This window comes from Nesoenas mayeri, assembly GCF_963082525.1.
Source record: "Nesoenas mayeri genome assembly, chromosome: 15".
In the NCBI taxonomy this organism is placed as follows: domain Eukaryota; kingdom Metazoa; phylum Chordata; class Aves; order Columbiformes; family Columbidae; genus Nesoenas; species Nesoenas mayeri.
Window position 1 is genome coordinate 11,816,303 of NC_137559.1, and position 27,553 is coordinate 11,843,855.

The window sequence follows — 27,553 nt, forward strand, 5'->3', positions numbered from 1 at the left end:
AACCAGAACTTTTTCAAAATGCCCTGAAGTCAAAAGTAAGGAAATCTGATTCTTTATAAACAGCATGGGAGCTACTTCAAAAGTTATGTGCATTGCTCTGTAAGAAAGGAAATAGGAAGGCAAGAAAAGGATCCATAATAAAAACGGTAAATAACTATACTATGTTCCCAAATAAAAAATGGTAGTGGAATTGAAGTGCTATCCTCTGGAGAATGGAAATTCACTCCAAATGCAAACAGAAGGGAGAAAGTGTATGACAGGTAGAATTCAAGTTCGATATTAAGAAGGTAAAAAGGAAATAAGAAAAGCAGATAGCAAATGATACAAAACCAAACAACAATAATATTAGTATATGAGAAGTAGGAAACTTTCAAGGGAATAATTGGATTTGCAATGCTTAGGATTGAACAGAGCCCTTGAAGAAGATAAGGACATTGCAGACAGTCCAAAGTATTTATTTTCATCAGCCTTTGCTATGGAAGATGTTGGAAAAACTCCTACCAGACTTTTCTGGTAAGACAGACTAACACTTCTTCAAACTGTGAGGAAATACAATAAATTGAAAGCAATAAATGATGAGGGATGAGCTCCTGTCCCACTCACATCGACAGGTGTTTTACCATTGATTTTAGCACCAACAGTCTTCTACTTCAGAACTGAACAGCAAACAGACCAACAGCTTCGAAATACAAAAGGTTGAGCTGGGCATCACAGTGGACTGTTTACTGAACAACAGTGGTCAAAAGAGTGAGCCAGAGAGCAGAATATAGAAAGAATGAGACAGGGATAGCAGGAAAGACTATATTTTTAGTCCATATTCAATCTCTTCAGCTTAGGGTTCCTGCTCTAAACCAATGACAGTGGCACGACAAGACTTTGATAACAATAAAAAAATGATTATGGAAGAAAGTTTTAAACGCTGGAAAGAACTAGGAAGTTAACTGAGCAAAGAGATGAATCAGAGAAGACACTATAGAGTGGCAAAGAATACCATGAGGTGTAAGTAAATAGGATGATCTTCAACTTACACTTTCTCACACTACTAGAGCAAAGGGCCAATCAGAGCAATAAAAAGTTACCGAGTCAAAAATAAAAGGTCTGAAACATTTTACTGCACAAACCACAAAACTGTGTAATTAATTCACAAGGACATCCCTGTGACAGTAGCAAGGAATATTAATTTTGCCTTTGCTATTATTTTCTTTCTTGTTCATATCCATATAAAGAAATTAGTGACATGGCAATAATCATAACTCTTCAGAATGCCACGTTTAAGGAAACATGCTTTCCCTTTCCTCTTGCCCTAATGCATGGAACTTTTCAGGTTGGACATGTTGCAGGGAAGGAAGGGGAGGCAAGATGAGGCATGGAGCACTGTCACGGCAAGGATGAGAACAGCTTGTAGAGACGTTTGGAGCACCTGCTTGAACTGCAGTGCGCTGCTCTGTGCTAGACCCTACATGTGCACCACAGGTGGCTGATGGCTCAGAACTCTGCCTGTTAGCACTGGATAGATTGGGTCCCAGTCTAGAATTAAGACAGAAGCACTAAACTATCAATGTGTGAAATTTATGACTTAAATTACAAGGTAGGGCCATCCAAGGAGTCTCTTGCATAATTCATGACACTTCAAGACTTCACATATAAATCAAATAGAAGGAAAGTTTACCATTTCTGCTCGGCTGAGCACAAATCCACAAACAACTTTGGTAATGGCTGCACAAACAAGCTCTGTAGAAAATACAGTATTACAGATATGCTCTTCAAAATACTCGTTCACACAGTCCCACAAGTAATTTCAATATAGTATCATTCAATGAACACTTGTATGAAAAACTACTCATAAGTGTCAAAAATAGAGGTCATTAAAAACAATATTATTAGCCTTTTTTTTTTCAAATGAATGCTTACAAACGCTCTTCTACAAAGTTTTTCCAAACTTTGTTATTTGATTTGTGGGCTTGCTATTAATCATTTTGCCTGTAGAAAAAGGAAACTACAGAATTTACAAAGCCCCCACACTTCCTAAGCCGTTCCAAAAGCAGCAAAATTATATTCTCCAAGATAAACTTTGACAGACTTTCAGCCTTGAAACAGTGAGCAATCATAATACAAATGAGGTGCAATACTAAGTGTAACGTAACAATAAATGATATCAGTAAATACACACAGAACTTGAAACATACGGCTTTAGAAATAGCTGAAACCTTGACTTACTGTGGCTGTGCCGGAGACAGTTTGTGCATTTGTGTCGGCTGCGCTCTGTTCGGAGTGTGTCTGAGCAGGAGGGTACATGTTTAACGTGTGCTCTGGAACAGTGGTTTGGCCTGTGTAGTCTGGAGCTGGATGGGGATGTGGGGCTGGGTATTCTGCAGGGATACCATTCTGAGGTGGAGCAAACTGGGCTGAGGCATAAGGCTGTGCCATCGTGTCAGGAGGTGCTGTAGCTTCCTGATTACCCTGTAAGAATCAAAGGGAAAAAAGGAAGAAAAAATGTGGCGTGAGATAAAATAAGCGATGATCCTGCAGGCGTAACACAACAAGTGATGATAGTATTCTGCTGAGATTGCTGGCATGAAAAGGGCACAATTGTTGTTTCTTGAGGAGAAATTTCTTATCTGAATTAAATCCATTTTGCTAACCCTACTAAATCTTATTAAAATTAGACAAATAAGTCTGCTGTTCTCTGTATAATTGCAGACTATTCTTTAACAGGGAAAGGTCAGTGAAATGTACCCAAACTAGTGCCTCAACTCAGACAATGAAGAGGGGCAGAGCCCAGTTTATTCTAAAGGCTACCAAACACAACCACCACCACAGAGCTCTGCTAAGGCCAGCCCGTGGTCTGTGATCCATCATCACCTACTATTTGCAGAATACAATATATGCAGCCTACACATCAAGCAGGATTTAGGGACACACTGTTAACCTAAGTGCATACTGAAAATATTTACATGAAATAATGCTCTATATTTGCAAATACTTTCAGGTACACTGTATTGAGCAACTGCATGCCACAATTGGAAATAAAATAGTGAGATCAAATTGAAATATTAAACATCTGAATCTCAAAATGCATGTTAAAAATCTTGTTAACTTAAAATAAAAATTATATGTTGTAGGCTGTCAGAAGAAATAGATTTAAGAACTTTAAAGGCTTCAGATTCAAAGACAATAGTACTTCATTTTCATTTTGCAATAAGGCTACAGGACTGAAAACAAATGCTCTCATCTCTCTATAGCTAGATGCATCTTTACATTTGCTATAATAAAGGACAGTCAAGCATGTTAATTTATAAGAGACTTCTGACTGAATGCTCTGCTCATATCAGACAGTAATAATTCTAATGGGGGAAATGTACAGAACAATCTTTCAGAACTCGTATAAAAGATGTCCAAAATATGACACTGCAGGTGACACAACACTAGAGGTCATTAATACAGAGACCATCCCAAACTCTGATGAGCTTATTTGTAAGATAAAATGATCCCTCTAAATATCAAGTAATGTAAAAATGAATATTTGAGTAAAATTTGGGTTAGTTTTTAGAACACACTGTCATTCTCCCACCAAAGTATGTGTAAGTACCTGCAGAGGAATATGGTAGGGATTTTGCTTATTTGTACTCATCAGTCCTTGATGTCCTGATTTCAAAACAGGCTGGATGAATTAAAGACATGCTTTTGCACTTCGTACTTAAGGTCATTTCCGCTAATTCAGATATCAGTTCTATGACCTGAACTGGTTCTAAACTCAAGAGCTTTTAAGAATTAGTAAAATTACGGTATAGGAATAAACATTGGTATGTGGCACGCTTAAGAGAGAAAAATCAAACTTTCCTTTGTAAAAAGTATTCAGTGTGTTTTTAAAAACCACACCCTCCCTAATTATAATCCCATCTATGCTACGATTTTAGTGTATGGCCTTGAGGAAGTGGTTTACATTGCTTCATTCAACCATCTCTAAAATGAAAACAGTGACATTTACCTACTTCACAGTGTTAAGTCAAGAAGTTTCATTTGCATGTATGTACAATCATTCCAAGGTTAGTGCTTCACTGACACTTGCCCTGTTTAAATTTCAGCGGAGGTTAAAAACTCTTGTAAATGTATACTTATACCTGTTACATTAAAATGGCAAGGTCCCTTTCTTCTTTTAGCTAATATTTTCACTATATTAAAAAAAAAAAAAAATCAAGATGAAGTAAAAACAAGCAATGATTGGATTACACCAGAGAAATTTGTTAAATGTTCAAGTAGTATTTTGAAATCTTGGGGGGGAGGCAGGGGACCTTAAATTTTTTAATTAACTGTTTCACGAAGGACTTCAGCAAGTGGTAAGAATGAACAACTGCAAATCAAACCTGTGCCTATACGAGCTCTTTCACTGTGCTGGCTCTGAAACACAGTAGCTGGTTCCTGCTGGTCCTTAAGCTATTCCTTCGTGTCAGATGCTAAACGTGACATTAGAGTCAGCAGCTGCTAAAAAAGGACAATAATGGCAACACAGGGACCAAGGGCTAACATCCAGGTGCATTTGATCTAAAGGTTTTTATACTACCTTGAGTCCTAAACCAGATGCTGCCAAGACCCCACTGTTTCTCATTAACATTGACAGCAGTTCCATAAGATGCTAATTAATATTCAAAGCATTCACACTTAGTGCTAATTGCAGCTAATATTTAATTAAGAGGGTTGAACATTTATATTATTTTTACCAGCCATTCCAAATGATTCACTTTTTAGATTTACCATAAAATGGCAAACTGTACTGACAATTCCAGCACCTTCACGTTGCTGAGACTCTTCTACCTCTTTCATTAGACTTGTTAAACTGAGGTCTGGATCGCTTACTTATAACCAAGACCCCATTAACAAGTAAACAATGAAGGGTCAAGGTTTTGTGGTTGTTTTAGTTTGGTTATATATATATATATAACTTCAGGGATTAGATATATATAAATTTAGGGATTTACAGCCTTGCCATTAAACAAACAAACCCCACCATGCTTAGAGCAGAAAAGTAGCATGTAGGATTATCAGTCCAGGCATTCCGTGTTCATTAAATTGAGGGGGTGGGGGTGGGGGGGGGGAGGGCAAGACACAAAAGAAATTGCACTTACACACACTAGTGTAGGCCATAAGTTTAAAATGATAGGGGCAATAAATCTGGGTTGTTAATCTCTTAAAATCAGTGTCTACTGTAGCCTTTCCTAGCCTTCAAAATTAGAGCGAATTTATGATTTACAATTAATTCAACAGACATGGTATTACAATGTAGTATAAAAGTATGTATGTATAAACATGTTCTTCCCTACTTATATGGGTATCAAGCCAATAGCTTATTGTTTAGAATATTAATTTATATCAAGAATAATGCAGTGTCAACACACATTTGTATACACATGTGGTTCATGGAAAATCCAGACTACACACAGTAAGACACATTTGAATAGATTTTAAAGAACAAAAAATTCTTTATAATTACCTAAAATGTCCCTTTATTGTGATCTTTAAAATACAGTGAACTAAAATGAATAAAGAAAATAATAGATTTAACGCATTAAGTTGAAAATGTGAAACGGCCCTGAAAGCAACAGGAAACATTGATGCTAAATTAGCCTATGAACTTGGGTATTAAAGTAATCTCAAAACTGCGGATGATAATACACAGACGTTGCTTAATACAACGTAGGCATGAAAGGCTAAACAGAAGTTGTCCCTTCAGACTCAGTTCCAAGTATCTTTAAGATTAAATGACCCCTTAATGCTCACTTTGTGCATGGTTTTTAATAAAGTAGTTGTTGGCAACAGAAAGAAGAACAAAGGATGGCAGACAGTCAGGATCTGCTAAATGTTCTGGCCTGAGTTTTAATGAAAACCACATTTCAACTGAAAAATATGCTTTACGTGGCAGCGTATAAAATCAAATTTATTGCTTTCTGGTTAAATGTTGAACTCTAAAGAACAACAACAAAAAAGCATTCCGATGATGTAGGTAACTGAAGTTGCTCCTTTTCCATACATATCACTCCATTTGAAGAAAAGCTTAGAATTTTAAACGCTTCTAGTATCTCAGATCTGAATATGCCTTTTCAGCATCTTCTGCTCTGAAAGGATTTCATAATTAAGAAATGCATGAAACGTGTCAAAACATAATAAAGCAAGCTTGTTATGTTTGTACACAAAAGAGAGAGCACAGAAAACCTTACTTAAGCAGTGTTCTTTTTAAAAAACACATTTGCAGCATAAAAACGTATTCAATGAAAACCTTTCTGCTCGCCTGCATTTTGAAGTCTAGCTAGTGGTTCATTGTTTCTTTTACTCTATTTTCTGTTTGGTGCATTTTGTTTCTTTGGCAAGAGATTTTTCACATTTAGAGAAAGCCTCTCATATTGTAGTTAAATGAGCCAAACTGCATCATATCCTTAGGGCACAGAAACAAAGAAGAAAAATGCAACATTACTCTGTAAACCTGCTGGTTATAAGAACAGCTCAGTTAGATATATCAAGCACAGCAGAGACACATAATCACCACAGTAGTTTGCTCTCCTTCAGACTAAGCAACAAAACACGTATTAGAAGTCTTGCATGCAGTGGTGCAGCTGGTTATAAGAAATGCACTGGCTTGACTAAAATCAAGAGTTTCAAGTGAAAATAAAAGTGAAAATACCTGCTGTACCATCCTGCTCCCTTTATTCGCCATAAAGTTAGCAGCTGCTCTAGTCCCAGGCCATACAGCATCTGCCCAAAGCAAGCATCAATTATGGCTGAGGGCGTGTGAGCAATGGAACGTGTGCGGGAGTGTGGCTGATGGGGGTGTTGAAGGAGGGGGAGCCAAGGCGAGGCTTCCTGACCTCCCTCTCAACATCTGATTGCTCCCAAAACCTAATCCAGATGGGACTCTTTCAGTTTGCTGGGATCTCGCCCCATCAATCACAGCAGGCCACTCCTCTGTCTCCTGCTACTAGTTATGGAGTGCACCACTGAGCAGATGATTACACACAGAAGAAGAAAAAACACAGCTTGACTACATTAATAGCTGTTTAAAAAACATTATAAATGCTACTATGGAAGTTGCTGGAAGCTGAACGTTTTTGTTTTAAAATTAAGACGGCTGTATTCAAAGTTACAAAACCCCTGAACTTCCAGTGCTTTGGCTTTTTGATAGCGACAATGCACAGTCAGATGTGTACATTTCTATGTGATTAATTCACCCTACATGTGGTGGAGTTAATATCAATAAGATTTCTATTTTAAAATTGCTGAACTCCACAAGTAAACCATCAATACTGAAGCAGCCTGGTTTAAATTAAATGTACTTTATCCTTCCATACAAATGAAATATTGTTTCCTTTTTTGTTTCATTTCATGACATCCCTCTTGCTTAGCAGGGGAAATATTTCAGAAATGCTTCCAAGGTTTAGTTCCGTGAGGCACTTTCAGCAACTTAATGCTTCACTGTTAAAGGAACTTTCCTAGATGCTCTGGAGGTAGGATTAAAATTATTGAAGTTCTAATTAAATCACATAATAAAGGAAAACAAAACAAAACAAAACACAGCAACAAGAACAAAAATAAAAGGAGGAAAAAGCTGGGGGAAGAAGATCTAGATAGCCCCAAAGAATAGACGTTTATTGCCTCTCTGTCACAGACTGCCTACAGAGACAAGAATTCAGAAACAGGGCAAGTATGTAACATGGGAATTAATTCTTACAAACGTTCAGATTCTGAGGGGTGGGCAGTACTGCAGATAAACAGGCATCAGTTCATCATTACACCTACATTCCAATTGAAATATATTGGATTTCTTTAAAGTAGCAGTGCAACTCTTCCAGATTTGTTGCTGGCACTCCCAATTCATGATAATAAAATCAGGCACTTCAGATTGTTCAGAAAGAGTCAGACATGCAGCCACACCGGACCGATAATCACAACTGACTGACTCTGCGAGCTTTCTCTGTTGTAGCTTAATTATCTGACCAGGCCACTTGACTCAGATCATTTGCTTCTGAAATCATACAAAATGAATTCTCCAGCCACCTCTCTTTTTTGGAAGGCTCAATTCAGAGCCAAATTCAGATTTTGTTTAAAAAACAATCTTGTTCCAAAAGAAGCGCGTCCTCAAAAATAAGAAAGATAATGCAAAATAAATCTTTATCAGTGAGCATAGGGGAAAAATGTAAGTCAGCAAAAGAGAATTTCTTTACTACCTTAGTGAGAAAGCACCACCTCTTTACTCCCATTAGAGATAAACATTTGCTTTTCATCTTCTTCATATGTAACATATTCCAGTCAAAGTCCGTGCTCCTGCTATGTATATATTAAAAAATGAAATGTTCATTTTGTGTCGGGGCCTGAAGTATGGAGCAGACTAATGAAACATCACAACACCCTGCAAAGCAGGAAGGCTATATAAATTCACTTACATTTAACAGAAGGCAAACAACTTACCAAAACCTAACTGCTATTCTGAATTCCTGCATATATTCAAGGCCACACAGTATTATGGATGTATCGATACATATGAAGAAAGCATTCTCTCAGACACCTTCATTCTTTCCAATTGTCACTATTGAAACTTTTTACTACTTCTAAGATGCTGTGATTTATTACACTACTACAGGCATATAAGCTTTCTAATTTTACCTACATTTTTTCTACTGAAATGAAATGTTATTCTATTTCATATATTATTGACAATCACTGCCACTTCCCAAAGCTGAATTGTAGTAAAGCTGATATGTCCATTTTCTTTTTTTCAGTATCTAAGAAAGCGGTTGAAAAAGCCAATATTTTTTTTTTTACTGCAATACTGATTGAAGATATGGGATTTTTAAAGCTGGATCAGTTCCCAAATTGGTTCACAAGCACTTGTGACAAGAGAAGTGAGAGGTTAATGCACTGAAGAAACAATCAATGGGAGTTTGAGAAAGGGGACAAAGCAGCAGGCATGTATTATGCTATACTGACATAAAAGAATTTGTCATGAGAAAACATTTCTTAATAACCTTAAGTCTTCAATTTGCAAGAATGAAAGCAACATAGACCAAGTGGTAAATTACAGACCTTTACAGGAAACAGTAAAAACATCAATCTGTTCTTCTAATCCAACTAACACGGACCGCAGAGCTACCACAACTGATGTTGTGCGTGAGAGGAAAGAAACAGGCACTGCAACCATGGAGCTTGCACGTCTGCAAAGCAAGAACCATTGGGCTTTCTTTTATAATTACAGACAAAAATACTATTCATAGCTCAAGCAGTAGAAGTAGCAGAGATGTGTTGGCAAGACTATTTTACTAGGATGTATTAACACTTCTGAGATGCCAGACATACTAGCCCAGGTGACAAACCATGCTTATGTAGCAAGACTATGTCTGGTCTTGACACAATCCTGCATCATACTTTCTAAGCCTTCAGGACTCCACTGAGACCATTCCTACTGTATAACTTACAAGCGTGTTTCCAGAATACGAGTCAAAAAAAAACTTTTCTAAATGTCACCTTATTGGTCAAGGGTTGAACAAAAGATTAGAGTCTGCAGAGGGGAACCGAACAGCAATCAAATCCAGTTGCACGTATACAGTTTTTGACAGTCAGATAATTTCTAGGAATCTGAGAAATTCTTGTAACACAGCTAAAATAATTCTTGTAAGTAAAATTCAACATCTCAATTGCAATCTACTCCAAAAAACCCTAACTGAATGTCTGAGGATACTGGGACTGGGTACAGCTGTGTTTTTTTAAAGTGTCTACATCAGGCAATCTAATCTAGCTGAGGTTAGTAGTTACACAAAGTTATTCCCAATTTACACATGCTGCCTCATCCAGAGTATATTAAATGAACTGCTTTTTCAGTTTCCTAATGGATATAGCATAAAAAATATTTACCAGCTTTGTTAGCCATACAAAGTGGTGAATCTACAGTCACATGCAGAGACAACATGTTAGAAGGCCACCTGTTCTGGAGAAACCATATCACAGTTTCATATGTACATAATTGGTTATATTTCATGTACAAACAAGTGATTTCATATTAAAAAAAAATACTAGGCAGAATGAGTGATATGTGCCACAAGTATAAGCAGACAACCAAGAAAATACACCCATGGACAGGCACAGTGTTTCAACTGTTCAGCCTGACAGGCTTTTGTCTGCCTCACAATAGTACTGCTGAAGTTACTGCATCAAAAATACAGCCTGCCCTAGGTATTCAGATTTGTGGTATTAATAAAACAAGGCTACAGGACAAATCGAGCAATGCTACACAAGGAGACTGAGGGGCAGCAGCAGTTATCTGAGTACCACTGTCATGCTGTCTCTTTGAACGACCTCTTAACCAGGGACAAAATCTTTCACTGATGATCTGTGATTTAGTCTCAGAAAATAAAGGGAACATTTCTCTTCATAATCCCTCATGCTGAATCATTTTCTCAGGCAGTACCACAATAACCACAGTTCATCCATTACATGTGAAACAGGTCCAAGTTTCAATATCTCAAATGGGAGGATCATTACTTGACTGTACCAAAATGAAACAAAGAACATAGTCAGCTAGTAAGGGAAATGAGAATGTAATGCTGTAAGTTGTCTTAAGCAGCCAAGCGGACTGAAGATCATACCTCCTCAGCTATTTGTTTGCAAACATTGAAGTGCACAAGACTGCTTTATGAGCCAGTTCACTTGAACCAGCCAAGTGAAGTGGTAACGATTGCTGTAAAACTGTCCCAAATTAACTAGAGGGAGTTGTTTTGTTTCCTTTTACTTTGTTTAAACCAAGAAAATTTAAGAATTTGATTTATGTGGTAAGCTCCATAAAGACAATGACATGATTGAATTTGGGAATTTTGAGGAAGACCAGGAAGATAAGCAGCAGTTAGAAAACTGGGCTTCAGAAAGAGACTTCAGTTTATCCAGGGAATTGTCAGGAATCCCTGAGGTTCACTCAGGAAAGGAAACTCTCCAAGGCAGCTGCCTGATTGATTGAGCCACTAATTAAAGAGAACTTCAGCATGTAGGCACCATCCATTAAGAAGGATGCTACTTAGCAGAAGACCCACATGGTTAAGCAGAAAGCTTCTCAATGAAGAAAGACACAAAAAGGGAGCATGGAAACAGTGGAAATCAAGGCTTGGCAACAAAAGAGGAGCATAAAAGTCTTGCTCAGGTGCTTGACAACAAAATATGGAATGTATTTTGTCCAGCCTAGCTAAAACTAAGACTAGTGAAAACATTAAGGGTAACACGAAAGGATTCTACATACCAAGTCTGCTTGTTGCAAAAGGAAGTTCAAGGAAAATGTTGATGCAGGGAGGAGACAGCCTTGTGATTAAAAAAGGCATCATAATATAGTGAAGTACTTCATGTCTTTTCTACTTCAGCTAAAGTCTGATCCTAAATCATTGCACCCAAATCATGGACAGCATTGGTAAGGAAGCAAAGGGACAATGAACAACAGAGATGCAACAGGTTAGGGATAACTTAGTGAAGGTGGATATATTTACATATTTGAAGGCTTAAGGCATTCAATAGAAGGTGTGGAAGGAGTAGGTCGCTGTGATCATGAGTCCATGCCCAACTATGAAAAATTATACTGATGGGGAAGTCCCCAATGACTCAAAAAGCTAACATCACTCCTGTCTTTTAACAAGGCAAGGAAGATTATTTAAGGAACTACCTACCACTCAGCTTCATCTCAGGCCCTGCAAAGATCATGGAGCACATCTTTTTGGAATTTCCAAGCACACAAAGGAGATTTATATAATTTGAAATGGTCAGCATGGATTTTTCAGGGGAAAATACTGCTTGCCTTCAAAAAACAACTGGGAACACATACAAAGTTCAAGCAACAGATAAATCTGCCTTGATTTCAGTAACACTTTTAATGCTGTCTTCCATAGCATTCCTGGTTGAGAGCTGAGGAAGGAACAGCTGGACTGTCAGATGGGTTGAAAATTGGCTGGCTTGTCAGGCTCCAAGGCTTAATGCCTGGATCCTGACCAGCAGTAAATGGAATACTTTAGGGGCAACACTGGGTCTCACATTTACCAACAACTTGGAGAATGACAAAGAGCACATCGTCAGCAAATTTGCAGATAACACTAAGCTATGAAGCCTCAATCCAGGGACACCTTGATAAACCTGAGAACTGGAGAGTCACAATCCTTTCAACATGGAAAAGTGCAAAGTTCTCCACCATGAGCATCATGCAATAAAAGCTCAAGGAAATTAAGGTCATTGCTTATTCACTGAACCCTTTTCAGTTTTAGTCCGTGTATAATAACGGTATTACAACTCAGAAATGTCATCTATATTTAATAGTGCCTTGTTATTTGCCCTTAAAAGCAGATTGTTCGCAGACTATAAATATTTTAAATTGCAAATGAAATCCTATTATATCCTTTTTTCCCCCTTTAAAAAACCAAAACAACAACAAAAAACCACCACAACCACACACACCTAGTCTGTGTATTGTTCATGAAGATCCTATGCAATAATGTCCAAATGTGTGTGGGAATGGCATATATTCTTCATTTTACCTGTAACTTTTCAGCAAGTAGAATTTTTGCTTTTATAGGTCCAACCTCAATATTTTGAACAAATCTGGCAGAATATTTATGATTCAAAATATCCATAAATCATACTTAGCAGTTACAAGATACAGTAATTGTGATCTTCATACCCATAAACTTTTGACTAAAATGAAGTTATTTCAATGGAGCCGAATATAGTTTTATGGGCAAGAAATCCACCATTCTCCTATTTCTATTATTTAAATTTTCAGAAAAAAATCATAAAGAAACTAGAAATAAGCTATTTTACCATTTCTTTTAGACAATGCCCATTTCTCATCTCTGTTTAATTTTTAAATTTCTGTCATTTTTGTTATTTAGGATGGAACATAGATGACCTGAGCTGCAATGACCAGCTAACACAACAATGCCATGTTGTTTAGTACCAGTTTAAGTGGCATTCATTTTTTGGCACTGAAATGAAACGATGGAACATGATCTCTGATGTTATTTACTTCTAAGATTAAAATGACTATCAAAATATCATTGGGCAGGAGGAACAGATAGATTGGCTTCCTGCCTCAGCTATACTTTGCTCTGCTTTTAACAGACATCATTTGTGTACTTCAGTTAATGTTTATGTTCAGATGCTGTCACAGCATTAACAAGTAAATTTTTGCTCCAGTGTTTGTCATTAGCAAACCAAGCCACAACACTGAGGAAAGGTAAAGCTCTTCTCACCAATGAGATAAAAAAAGGAGATAAGATTTGCCTACACAATGCAAAATACATTTCTAAACCCTGATGAATGGCACAACTGGCTGAAAATAAACAAAAATTTATTATATTGAGTGCTACAACAAATCTGCAGTTATGAAGAAAATGAACAAAACCTTAACGGTCCCTACAGCACTGGAAGGACTTTCACTGACAAACTGATTGTTAAGTTCTACTTTGTTAAATCTCTAAAAAGCTTCTGTTACTATGGAAGGAATAGCAAATTTCTCTTTGTATCTCATTTTCCCCATGTGTAGGACAGGGACTAAAACTGGTTGCAAACCTGCAAAATTACACTGCTTCTCCCTGCACTTCTCTAGAGAATTTTTTTTTCCCCCGAGCTCTTCTTCAGAACTGAACATACACGTATGCTAGTAAATCTTGCCATAAAACTGGCCTCTGCCATATAAATGCTGCTCAAACCTGGTAAGCTTAAAAACCACTGCTTCTAATAACAAATTATTTGAAAACAACACAGACTGTGGGACTGGGTACAAATGATCTTTCTCAGTCTACGGTTCTATTTTGTGCCCCTGTATGTAAGGAATGGAGAGCTGGTGGAAGGAAAGGTATTTCCAAAACTGAAACAGCATTGCGAAAAACTTTGGCATATTTACCAGAAGCATACGGCTAATTTACAGCAACCATATCCAACAGCATTTGTGTTTACACAGTGCGCAGCATGTATACCAGCCACAGCATCCAAACTCTGCAATTAGTAAAAATAAGCATCCACATAGACCGTTTCGGGACAGAAGAGTTACATCCTGAAAACTGCTTTTAATCCACATAAAGTGAACCTTCTGTATTTTATACTAGAATACTAGATTAAATAAGATATCAAATAATATTGAAACAGATCAGTATTTGCTGAGTGTGCACCTGGCAAGATGGAGAATACAGCAAATGTGTTGGCATTCCAGCTGCAGAAGAAATTCAGATCAGATATTGCTACACAGAAATTGATAGCTGGTAGGTATTCAATCAGAAAAGTGGTTTTTCTTTTAAATATTACAATCATATGGCATAGTACATCACTTGTGTCAAGTTAAATTTAATGATATCAGCATACTTAAAGGGAAAAACCTGAATACCTACTTAGATATCCATGCCACGAGGGCTTACATGAGACTCTATGAAGCCTTTTCCTCTTATTTAATATTCTGATACCTGCATGTAACAACTTTTACATGTATTATACCCTCAAACTAATCTATTCTCTTGTCTTTTTAATGCACATCGAGTATGTCTGAACTCAAAGTTGCAGTGTAATGTGTGCTGCCAATAACGTACATTCTTCTGAAATCTGCCTGTGTAAAAGGAAAGATATTTTCCTGGAAGCAGCAATAAGTGTAATGAGAGTGTCGTTATTTTTCTTGAGAGTAAAGCAACGTCATCTGCTTTCCTCTAGTTAAAAGCACATTTTAAAAGGAACAATAATTAATGAGCTCGCTAATGCCTACCGGTTTTTGTCAAACTTAGTAGAATGAGGTATGTGAAGGACTGCTTCAGAAAAGGTGTTTGAGCAACGCAACACAGAAAGTTGACAGGCTTTTACTGAAATGTGCTTTTTCTGCATATGTTTAATGGCTTATCTGAACAACAATGAAAAATGATCACTATATAATCCATCATAAGTAAACCATTTTCCACCTACCAGAGGCTAGAAACAATGAGAAAAATGTCGAAACATGAACTTTATTCTGGGAAACTAACCAAAACTGTTAAGTGACGCATATGTCAAGCATGCGCTTTGGCAAACTCAATCCACCTCAGAAGACATGAGGACTGTGTCAACAGAACTTAAGGCTCCAAAATAGGAACCTAAAAGGTAGAAGTCTGCCTCTACAAATGCACTGAGTTTATTTTGCCATGCCTTCGAGTGAATTCTCCTCTCTTCTCATTCAGATCCTGATTTAATTTTCCCTGTCTTTTAAACCTCCCTCTGCCTCCCTCAGTCTTCTTTGTATTCTCCTTCATTACTTCCTCTGCATCATCTGTCTACACCTACCTACAATATTTAATATTTATTGCAACAATTGAGAGCACAGCAGATGCAAGAAGCCATCTGATTGACATGGTAACACTACGTGTAAGTATGAACATGAAAAGCAATGAATGACCTTCAATATCCACTTTAAGTTTCATGCAAAATAATTGTGACCTATTCTGAGCAGAAATCTGAATCTACAGGACTAGGACTGTTTAGAGAAATTATTTCACCTGCTTCCTTTTACTCTCGATACCATTGTGGCCAATTGATACAGAATCTGGAAGATGAAAAGGTATTTTGGAACTTGACACAACTATGGCACTTCACATTTGTTCATCTTGATGAAGTGTTAAGTGTATTAAGTCCTTTCATCTGAGCAACAGTTCACTAGGATTACAAGTTCAGTAGAATCCAAACCCTTTATAATCAAATATAATCCAAACTTTCTGCATGTTGCTGTAAATGACACAGCGTTGAAAGTATTTGGAAGTAAAAGGGCAATTTGCACAGACTCTTTGCACAAGGCTGCGTTGCAGTTTTCAGAGATAACTATGTTCCATAAAGATACTCTGCTGAACTTATCTTTCATATCACATATCAGAACTTCTGCTTTGCAGAAATTGTTAGAGCTTTTTAAGTTTAGGCTACTGATTTGAGCAAGAACATGGAAGTAGAAGCATAGTTATGGTGCAGTAAGTCTGACGTAGTTACTCAGACACTATGTCAGATTGAATTTTGGGATGTGTACTGTTTTTATGAATGTACTGCACTTTGCAGTCAGATGATCAGCAAGGAAATGACAAAGCTCAACATGCCACTATCTGCAAGCTCGGAAGAAATTTGGGAGCTGCTTACATGTATCTGCTCTATCAGCTCATTTGGCTTTTTGGACTCTGAAAATGGTTCAGCATATTCAAGCCAGTTTCTGTTCCCTAAAGAGACAGTAGAGAAATGCTAAGTAGAAAGTAGTGGCCTGACCAATTCTATTCCTGAAGCTACAGAGAGGCAATAGGTGGGGAAGCCAAGAGGGTATAGACAATGTTTGAGAGATTTGCATGTCTACACTACATTGGGTTATCCAATTTAAATGGTAAGAAATTGTTTTTAAATTGTGTTTCAGACAATATGTATAGCTGAAAAAACAAAAACACAAAAATCCAAAAACAAACACACACAAAAAAACACCACCAAAAACAACACACCCCAAAAAAACCCAAACCAACCAACCAACCAAACAAAAAACTGGCTTTGGCAATTAAGAATGTTTAACTACACTCTTCATGCTATGCATATAATAAAAAATACAATTATGCTTCCTTTGTAAGATTAGGATGTTCTTCTGTCTTTGAAGTGCCTTCCAGGCCAGCTATCCTAATCCAGCCAGTCTCCTTCAATTTAAACAGACTGTTCTGGTGCAAACAAACCTTCCTTGTGGAAAGAAACTGAAGAAAAATATAACTTTCAAACCTTGTGATGGCAATGAAGACTGCCAGCAAACAAAGTTTAGATAGTTCCACTACAACTTCTTGGTTCCAAACAAGAAACAGTTCTGCCATTTCAGTTCAGAGTCATAATTTCATTGACAAGGAATTCTAGGAACAAGGAAAATATCTTTTTTTTTAAGTAAGTCCTGACCAATTTATTTTGCCTCTAAGAATCAGATAAAGCTTTATAGCTTTTCCTCATAGCAGTCACTACCTGGAATGATCATTTTAACAGAATAACTGCGATAAATAGAAAAAGGGAAGGGTAAAACAGTGGGTGGTGGAATGCATATTTTCAAGGCAAAAGTAGATACAGATATTATAAGCACTAGCATTTACTTACCATAAGTCAGTTATTTAATAGGTTGCTTAAGAGCTAAGAGAGCTGTTCATCCCACCTCTACCCCATATACCACATGAGGTGTTCTAACGGTGAGCCCTCATCCAGAAATACACAGCACCTCTGCCTGTGGGTACTACCACATGATGCAAATGAAGTTGTAAAGAGAAATCAACTCATCAATCACAATCACAAGGGGACACTAAGCAATGCAAAAGGATTAGCATTTCAGCTCTGCTCAGGTCTTTCCTATCACCACTCTAATTAAATACCACCTCAAGTGCTTTATTACCATCAGAAACCTCAGTGTTGAAGGCTAGTGTTCTGGAATCTAAGTGCTGAAACTAATTAGAAATGAGAAAAAGAAAAATGTTCATTAAGAATTGCAGGATTCCCCTAACAGAAATGATCTACACCTTGGAATAAAGATTTGCCTGTCTGCGGATTAAGAATAACATGTTAAATAGCTTTCACTAACCTGAAACCTTTTACTTCAAACCACACACCTACCATTGTCTTTTGCAAGTAAAGGTAGATTTAGCTGTATCTAGCAAACCACTGCTAGAATTTAAAAGATTCTTGGCTTATGTTTAGCTGATAAGAGCCTTAATTCCTCTTCTTCTAACATTTGATACACTAATTTAAAATTTTTCAGACTTGGCACACTCAAGGGCTTTCTGCTTTACTTCCCTGGATATACATAAGCTAGTCATTACTATTTATGAAGGCGATGAAAGAAAACATTAAACAGTCAAAGAAATATAAATCTTAGATTGTAACACAGAGAGTGTGACAGCAGGATTAAAAACAAAGAAAAATTAAAAACCAAAACAGAACAAATCCAAAACAAAACAAACGCCAAACGTGAAGCAAATACAAAGACATTTGCAATTTAAAGCAATGCAATATAGCTGAAAAGCAGTTTTCACTTCCACTCGGACTGCCAAGTGACCTGACTCAGGATTTTATGGCTTTCCCAGGAACAAGCTGATGGTATCAGTAACATTCAAAACTTAGCAGCGAAATTGCAGTGTCATGAGCAAAAGTGAGGAGCAGACAGAACTTCTGATTCAAGTGATAAGGGAACCATTTTCCTAATTTTTAGCCATGTTAAAATAAATTTGTTTTCTAGTCAGCACATTCATTAGATAAAGTTACCTTATACACAAGACCTGAATAAGGCCTATACATCACTGACATCCCACTCAGCTAATTAGGGTGAGGTTTCTTGTTCAATTTTGTGTATGAGGTTTATTTTTAATGTCTGAGGTGATTTCCCAATGCAAATAATACCTCAAGTATTAACAATAAAAAAGACCTACAGTTTTTTAAATATAACATATATTGTTATTTAAATAATTTTTGAAACAAAATACAACTGATGGTATATGAACTGGTAAAAGATAAATTTAAATTTAGCTTACTTATTTTTTTCCCCCAAGTATCAGCTAAATGTTTGACACTGATGAAAATACATTTAATTCCAAAGGAAATAGATGGCATTAAATAGTTACTTATTTCAACATATGGAGACCAATCACTGAACTATGAAGAATCAAACAGTAAACTCTCAGTCATTTTTAATTCATTTTGACTAACAAGAACAAAACATAAAAACAAAACACAAAAGGAAAAGAATCCAACTCCTAATATGACTGCTTTAGTTTAAATTGTAACAGAACAAAGACGATTTTAAATATATTTTTTGAGCTACAATATTAGATTTTGTTCACAGCATTTAGTTTTTGTTTTTTAAATGTACCATTTTTACAGAAAACAATTTGTGATGCGTGCACATTTTTACGTTCATCCACCACCTTAAACCCTCAAAGATTATCAACTCCCCTGTAAACAGTTCTCTTGTCATGAACATACAAACAGGAGCTCCTGGTCTTGAAACTGGACACAAAAAACAACTCTCAAATGCATGGGATCCATTGACAAAAGTTTCTGTGAGAAGAGTACAAAAGAGAACCCACTGTGCCGGTGGCAATGAAGGCGTGAAAGAACTAAACTGGGCATTTCTGGCCCGGGCCAGCACAGCACAGCTCGCTTCTCTCATCTGGCAAAGCAAACTGAAACTGTATTAAACTGCAAATTAAAGAACAATCAACACATCAGTTTTACTACTGCTGTGAAAAGCATCATTTCCAACAATGTAACTGTAGCTGACCCTTTGGAAAAGTATTAGGAGCAAATGTCCGTCTTTTATTGCAGTTTTCTTCAGTCACAGAGGTAGAGGTTTGCCAGCTAAGTCTGTGTCAGTTTATTATTGACTTACACATGAGAGTAGCTTGAGTGAATTTGATGAGTTTATTTTCTATCTGGAGCAGCCTGCAACTTCCTAAACTTGCAGCAAAAGTTTGTGGTTTTTGCTTCATTTCTTCCTATAAGCTTATATAACAAACCACTGTAAAGGTGCCCCTGCATTATTCTCAGCTGGTGGGCAGAATTGTACTTTCCTTAGAATATTTTTTAGGACTCAGTTTGTTAAAAGGAAAAAAAGGCTGCTTAGGCGTTTCATGATTTCTGTGCAGAACATTCACTATGTGGGAGTGTTTCATTTGCATAGTGGCATGTGGGTAGGATTTGGATAAGCACACTGAGGGATATGACAGTCAAAAAGAGGTATGTGGGAAATCTCGTTTAAATGTAAAAAGACCTCACCCAGGTTTCACTAACTTAAGTAAACATTATTTCTAAGGGAGAAATGAATGCATAAACTACTCAGGAGGTAAAAATTGCTTCAAACATTGCCATTTCTGTTGCGTACCAAACTACGCCCAAGAATGATTTCTTATTCTGTCCTAGGTCTAGCACAGCAAAAATCTACGAGAAATGGAATCTTGATCTGTTAAAAATTTGCATGCCATTTTTCCAGCTAATGACATGCAGAACAAGTTACAGCTGATTTCTGCCACTGACATTCTGTCAATTTAATAATAGATCCTTCTTTTGATACAACCTGACTGCCATTAGCATTCCAAATATAGTGAACTGTTTTGTTAATATCTCTACAGAAGAGAAAACTGAAGTAAAAATGTAAAACAGAAGGCAACCTGGGCCAGTTTCTTGTGCACAGCACTTTAATCTATTGTTCATGGAAAATGTGTAAATCCAGTTCCTTACTGGACTAGGAGAGAGTAATTTCCAGTTTTGAACCAAATTTGAAATTACTGATCTGCAAAAAATTACTCTGCAGAAGCCAACATGAGAGCTTCATCTCTCAAGCAACAGACACTCTACAGAACTGCCCTCTTCCCTTAAAACTGAGCTGACCGAAGTGACTCATGCACTTGGCTAGAAAATTAGACATTGTTACCACTTCTGAAAAAAATGGTGGAGACTCCCAGGCCTATTTTTGCAGAATGTGATCATCCACCAGCTACATGACAGCAGCAAGACTCTTCCAGCTTTCATAAGCTCACAGTCTGGTCAAATCTACTTTCATGTATTTTATGAGGATCTGCTCTCTTCTGCAGGACAGCAACGCATACAGGCAGGACTCTGATCATGTCAAGAGCCAGTTTGTTGACCACTTTCTGCTGCACCTCTGAGTACCCCGGTATCCAGCAGTGCCACAGCTCTCATGTGGACGCTTCTGCTCCACATCATCTCTATGTTCTATCACATGCCAGTACAGTGTACACAAACTACATAGGCTTAGGCTTCTCTAGGAAGCAAACACTCTGAAGGCTCCCTGATCAGTGTCCTCAGGTCTTTCTAGCCTAAATTTAGCAAACCATACCACACAATCTAAAAAAGCTACTGCCATTTACTCCCTAGCAATTTTTTTTTAATTAACAATAGGGGCTGGTGTACTTCTTGTATTTCCCCTGCGTTAGCCTAACTCGGACAACATCAACTTGCATAACTCTAAATGGCAGTATGAATAAGTGGATTTATTTATCTCTCTTTTACACATGGAACAAATAAATGGATTTCCCCTGAAAAAGGTTTAATTCTATTTGTACAACTAACGTGCTGACTGGAAGACAGTTCAAACTCAGACAATGACCCTTTAAGGATTCCAGCTTAGGGCTGTTCAAAAGAAGCATAATATAAGAAAAAGAATCTCACCTTGCATATATGAGATCCTTCACAGCACAGATACGAGATCCTTCACAGTACAGACACCTTCTAAGCAATCCCACTCATCCAACCTGCTCTTAGTTTGGAGCAAACACTGACCAGATAAGCTCAGACTAAATAATTACATGGTTCTCTTAATGAATATAACGTTAACATAATTCGTGAAGCTCCTTTCCTTTGAGCATGAAATCCATCTTTCAAACAATTGCATACAATATTGCAAAATTTTTATAAAGATTGTTTTTCAAACCCAGGTGCAAAACCTGTGCCTTCCTAAAATGGAAAAAAAAAAGTTTCTTTCTCCTAATTATCAAATGCCAAAGTAACATTTACGGGTAAATGCATTCACAGACAATGGCAATAAAGCAAACCATAACCTAAACCTGTGTGTTCTATGTTACCAACCTGTTCCTTCCAATCTGATAAATTTCATGTATGTTTGGTATGTCTTTATTACATAAAAGATACACCACTTCCATTTAATTGTAAATAAACAGAGGTAAACTGACGGTTATTTAAAGTTACCGTGTTCTAAAAACACATAATGGGAAAAGAAAGGGAATTAAATATGCCAGGTCTTGCAAACTGCTGTGATAAACAAATGGTCATCTCAATTATACATGTGTCATAATTCAGTCATGCTGTGTCCTGCAGTACTGTTGGGAAGATCAGTGCTGAAACCAGAGAAAAAAAGATCCCCAAGTGTATAAAGAAGTGACCAACCTATTCTATTTCTTCTTATTACTCCCTCTCAAAACAATTGCCAGCCAGGTAAAAATAAATGAAGTAACAACAAAACAAAAAATCCAAACCACCTTTCTACAAGGAAAAAATACAACCTCAAAGCTGTGGTCTGATCTCATTTTCCAGATTAACCAGGAGCTGCTGAAGACCTTCTAGGCCTTTTTGCTCTCTGCTGTGCAATGCTACCATCAGTTCAAGACCAGTATAACCATTCAACCCTTTAAGTGCCAGAACCCTCCCTCATAAGCTCCTGTGGGGAAAAAAAAAAAAAAAAAAAGATTACTTCAAACTTCTTTATCAGCAACTTAAAGTAAGATTTTGCAGCTGAAGAACATTCACACCTTTCTTTCTGCCAGCTCTGCTGTAAATACAGACGCTGCACTTCAGCCAGTCCTGCCGTTTACAGAGTGAGCCTGAGCTGCTGGTCCTGATCATTTAATTTTATTTCATTCCATGGTCATTAACATCCACATTTCACAGAGAAGCCTTTTAATTGTTCAGTCAAACAGTGGATTTCAATTGACCATTAAGTCAGTGGCAGTAAGAAATACTCCTGCCTAGTCCATATAACAGAAAATTAATAATAAAAATATGCTCATTTCACAAGTGCAAATGCAGCATCAAATGATTCATCTGAAAAAAAAAATTAATGACACACAAAAGACATGTAAAAACAAAAGCAAAAGGTACCTCTATGGCTTTTAATTCTAAAATAGGTTTGGGTAAAATAAAACATGAGTCTGTAAGAAGCACTGCATTTATCTGCTACAACTGTAAGAGATTTAACCATGTGACTGCATTGTATCAGTAAAAATCAAACCTACCTGCCTTTTTATGCAAATGCAACATTAAAGGCTCCTTCCTCAAAGATACTCTCTACATGCTAATATTCCCTGTATCTGGTGCTTCAGCCAGACTGTAAAACTTCATGTAATACATGCAGCAGGAAAGTAGGATTTCATTAATGAGATAATGGTAGTAGATAGAAGATAAAAGTTTAGCCTATTTGCTTATTATAAATCCTTGAGTGGGAATTTGGCCCCTTTTTATTCAGAGACTTCAAGTTTTGCTTTTAAAATAGCTGCTATAAGAGCATCCACCATACCAAGGAACCAGGTGGCATTTCTTACAGATGTGCTCACTAGACCGATACACACACTGTGAGAAACACAAGAATGACACAGGCCTGTTGTTCCCAGCTTAATTACTATTGGCAACTTTTGGCACAGGTCTACATTATACGATACAGAAAGTAACAGCGCGTTTTCCTCAGAAAGCAAATAAGGAATTAGTTAATGCCGCAAACTAATCTGCAGCTAAACGCGAATTAACTGAAGATAAAGAAACATTACAAATGACATTCAGGAAGACACAGATGATTCCCAAGAGCTAAACATGTAACATATCTGAGAGGAAAATCACAGTTTTCTCAAACTGATTCACACAGCTTCAGATAAAACAGAAAGTGCCAAGATGCTGAACGGGGGCTCCTCAAGTGCTTCACTTTCCAGAAAAGGTAAGACTGTGGCACTGATTAAAGGGTCCCCACAGGAGATCCTCATTGCCTGCTATGAAAAGGATTCAAGGGCAAGAACTACAGATAACCACAGATAACCAGAAAACCCTGGTACTTGCTTCAGTGCCTCTATAAAAATTAAACTCTCAAATCTAAAACCAGTATCTGGTGGGGGCAGGGAGAGCACTGTTCCTCAAAGAAAGGACAAAATCAATAGGGAGAGAGTATGACATGTCATTGCCCGTTTTAGTGAACTCAGTTACTTTTAGTTTAAATATAAAGTTTAACTCATGGAAGTTTACATTATTTTTTTTTAATTTGAAAGTATCACATCAGATCATAACCTTCAACTCTTAGACTATGAAAAGCAGACAAAAGATATAACAAATCCAATTTAGAAGGGTTTTTAATTCTCAGACTCCCAGGTATGCACATGCTACTGACAAACAATGTCAGGCAGGAACAGGAATAGCTAAGGAAATCTCGACTTCTATTTCCATTTTCTTAGAAAATGTAGGAAATGCTTCGGAAAACATAACTATTTCTACAATTGCATCAATCCAAATAGACCAACTCTAATTTAATCTTATTTCTTAAACTATTTTCTGCAGTGTCTGTATTTTATAGAACCACTTAAGATATTTCATGTACTTTTTCTAAATTCTTTTTGCTAATGTTGTAATTTTGAGGATGATCTGTTTAAACCTATCAGAGTAAATTACTTTAATTCTGTGAACACACTCAAAAAGAAAAAAAAAGCATACGTATTTCCAGCAGTGTTTTCTAGTATTCAGTCACTTTATGAGAACCTCTCTTTTGTGATTGATTTTGGTGAGCTGCCACATGCAGCACAGATTTAAACATGCAGGGAAGGATCCTCAGCTGGTCTGAACTCTCAAAAATGCTCCCAGCAATTCAGTTTGGAAAGCTCAGTATTTTGAAGTTGTCAGAATATAGGTTAGATATTTTTAATATAGGAAAAGAATACTCATTTGTAATAGCTAAAAAACCAAACAGATGAGCAATTAGCACACAAAGGCAAAACGGAAGAAAGACACTGTAACAAATAAATTCACACATTTTCATCACTTTTCTCAGAAATCTCTTGTGGTCTGGCCCGTTTAGCACCTGCTAAGACTAAACCATACACACTTCTCTTGAAAAATTGTCAACAACTGAAGCAGAGATTTATTTGCAGTTCTGATCTCTTGCTGGTATAAATACTGTTTGGAAAATAAAGGTCATCCTTCTGGTCCAGCTCTGCCTAATTCACATAAACAAAAAATGATATGGATTGGTCTCAAGCAGAGGCCAAAAGAATTAAACCAAGCCCCTGCGAACTTGACTTGCATGTAACTGCTGCCATCTTAATAAGGTGAGAGCAACTTGTAAATCCCAGGCAGATTCAGAAGCTGCAGCCCAGTCCCTGCCATATGGAGACAGCCTGGAATCTGTCAAGTTCACTTAGTGAATTTTATCTTTGGGGAGTCAGTCAGGCGAGCTAGATCAGAATAAACAGGATGCTGCTGAGATCTGGAGGCTAATGCTGGTACAGGCTGGACTACTGAACCAAAAAAATCAGTTTTAAATAAACATGTGCTTGACTAGAAAAAATTAACAATAATTAAAGCTGTATAGGCACAAAAACGACGACGTGTGATTTTTAAGGGCTTCTGAAAGACGTCGTTTTCTGACTTCAGGAATTAGCCACCCTTTCCCTTTCTTTTTTTTTTTTTTCATTATTCCTTGCATAGTGAGATGTAACAACAGCACTTAATGCTTTAAATCAGTTTTAAGTATAGATCATTTAAAACAAGCTATTTAAATGATATGCATACTTATACAACCTTTTTCATACTTGTTCAGGAAACGTAACAGTAATGTCACGTTCATATGATCTACATGCAAGTCCAAGCTGCTTCTTCATGCTTCAATAAAGGAGACAAAAATCTGGGGTCTCCAAACCTATCAAATTCTGTTCTGATGGATGGGGATAAGATAGACTTTGTTGTGCTCTGGGTAAAAGCCAGAATAGTAAATGTAATCTTCTGCACATGCTTTTACTGATATTCAGCATAAAAATAAGCCTTATCCATTTTTATTAGTTGGTCTGAGCCAGAACCAATTCTTTTGATGTCACCTAGCTTATAAAATGCAGCACTATAAGCAAGGGAGGGTTTAAAATGCTTCATAGACTTTATCCATTATATTAATGGGTTTCAAATTGCAATCTGTGGAGCACTTTCTGGTGCTGATCCACAGGCAGCTGGCCAGTCACCTGGAGCTGGCTCCTCTCCTTGTTTCTCTCTGCTTATTCACTATAAAAGACAGAGCTGAAAATAAGCAAACAAAAAAAGACATAATTCCACTTTTAATGCCATTTTTCTAGATAAACAGTTAGAGTGCTTGCCACAGGACCATCCTGAGAGGAAAGGGCTACGCAATTATGAAAGGCAACATAGCTTACACGCACCATACACAGTGGACCATGCCAGGAAGGAGAGGGGGAAGGTGGAGCACAAGAGAAATAACTGGTTTTACTGTAGGATTAATTTGATTAAACTTTAAGGGGAATGACTAAAATAGCTCATTTTTCAGTGTTCCCTTATCTTCAGATAACAGAACAAATCTGACCTCAAGTCCTAACAACATGAATTTATACTGCATTGCTATTTTCCAGAATTATTTCCAGTTTAAACCACTTCTTTTAAGAATGTCCCAATAAATACTCTTTAGAAATTACATCCTATTTCTTTCTTTGAATACTTTAAGTGAGCATCTACAGATTCATGGAGGGAATTCAAGTTCTCTCTATATATAAAGTAAGCAAAGAAAGCTACACTGACCTGGGTCACCAGGGTAGGAAAGGTTCCTGGGAACCTAATCAGTAAATTATAATAAACAAGATATCTATATTTACCTATTAATAATAATAAAAAAATATTCTATACTACTAGTATTTACTTTGAAGTGTTTCTTATTTTCAGATATGTATTTTTGATTTATTATAGCAGGTTTGACCCAGCTACATCACTTCAGCTTGACTGAGAAATACAGCCACCATAGCAGATTTTGGAGGTTGTGGAGTTACTACCGTAAGTCAACACCAATAGTACACTATTGCTTAATAGCAAACAGATTCAACAGCTGAAATCTTTTAAGCTACCAGTAATAGCTATTATTAGATCACAGAAAAAATATTTGCAAGTGCATGCCCAAACAAATTATAAATAGCACACAGCAGGAGAAGGTTCATTCAAAGCAGCGCTGGAACATGTAATTTATTGGTTTCAGTTCCACGAAAGGTGGTTGCGGTTCGATCTGTGCCGCACTGAAATCTTGCACCCACGAGGCACAGGTCAGGCTTTGCAGTCAAGCCAAGCCTGGCTGACAGAGCCACCAGGGAGTCAAAACTGCTGGTTACAAATGCTCGTTCCTCCTCCTTTGGTTTGGAGACCCACCATTGCTCCATCACAACAGTGGGGTCAGCTTCAACTTAAATTTAGAAAACATCTGCAAGTGCCCCTAGTTTGTCCTTTACAGTACAAAGTTGCACCAGAGCAGGCTGAATAAAGCCTAAGACCTACATATTCCCTATGCCCAAAACAATTAAAAATTCTTCTGCTTTTCCATGAAGCAATTTCATGTTTAGACTTATAGTATCTCTCAACCCAGAAGGTTGGGTTTTTTTGTTTTGAGAAAGGTGCAGTCTCCCACAGTACTTACAAAAACTTTAATCCAAATATCTTTAGGTCATAACATTTATTGGAAGAGACCACTTATTTTGCTTCCAGTAATAGCCTTTAAATAATTTTAAAATATGTTCTGAAATATTTTTCAACAGCTTCAGATTTCTTTTTAATCAAAACACAGTTTTGCCAAATTCTGCTTTTTTTTTTAAAGAATCTTCAGAGACAATGATGTACACTGGTAATAAAGCAATAAAAAGGGTAAGCCATGGGCTATAGTTACAAGCAACAGCTTTGAAAAAAAAGTTTATTTTTTACAAAACTAAAATCCTTGCGCTTTTAGCTCTCGCTTCACAATATCCTACAGAAACTTCTAGGAGCATTAGAACTACCTCATCCTAAC

At 37.0% G+C, this 27,553-nt stretch overlaps 1 protein-coding gene across 16 annotated transcripts in view; it reads right to left on the reverse strand.

Annotated features, from left to right (window-relative positions):
* Positions 1 to 27,553, reverse strand: part of RBFOX1 (RNA binding fox-1 homolog 1) — a gene marked incomplete at both ends in the record, with an annotated part of 262,864 nt that overhangs the window by 131,048 nt on the left and 104,263 nt on the right. For 13 of the 16 annotated variants that reach the window (XM_080354223.1, XM_080354222.1, XM_080354218.1 and 10 more), the window contains one exon: positions 2,218 to 2,460. In XM_080354223.1, coding sequence (XP_080210349.1) covers positions 2,218 to 2,460 — 243 coding nt within the window. Of the gene's footprint in view, positions 1 to 2,217; positions 2,461 to 6,673; positions 6,707 to 27,553 lie in introns of those variants that run through there. The other 3 variants (XM_080354224.1, XM_080354217.1, XM_080354215.1) reach the window with 1 other exon arrangement.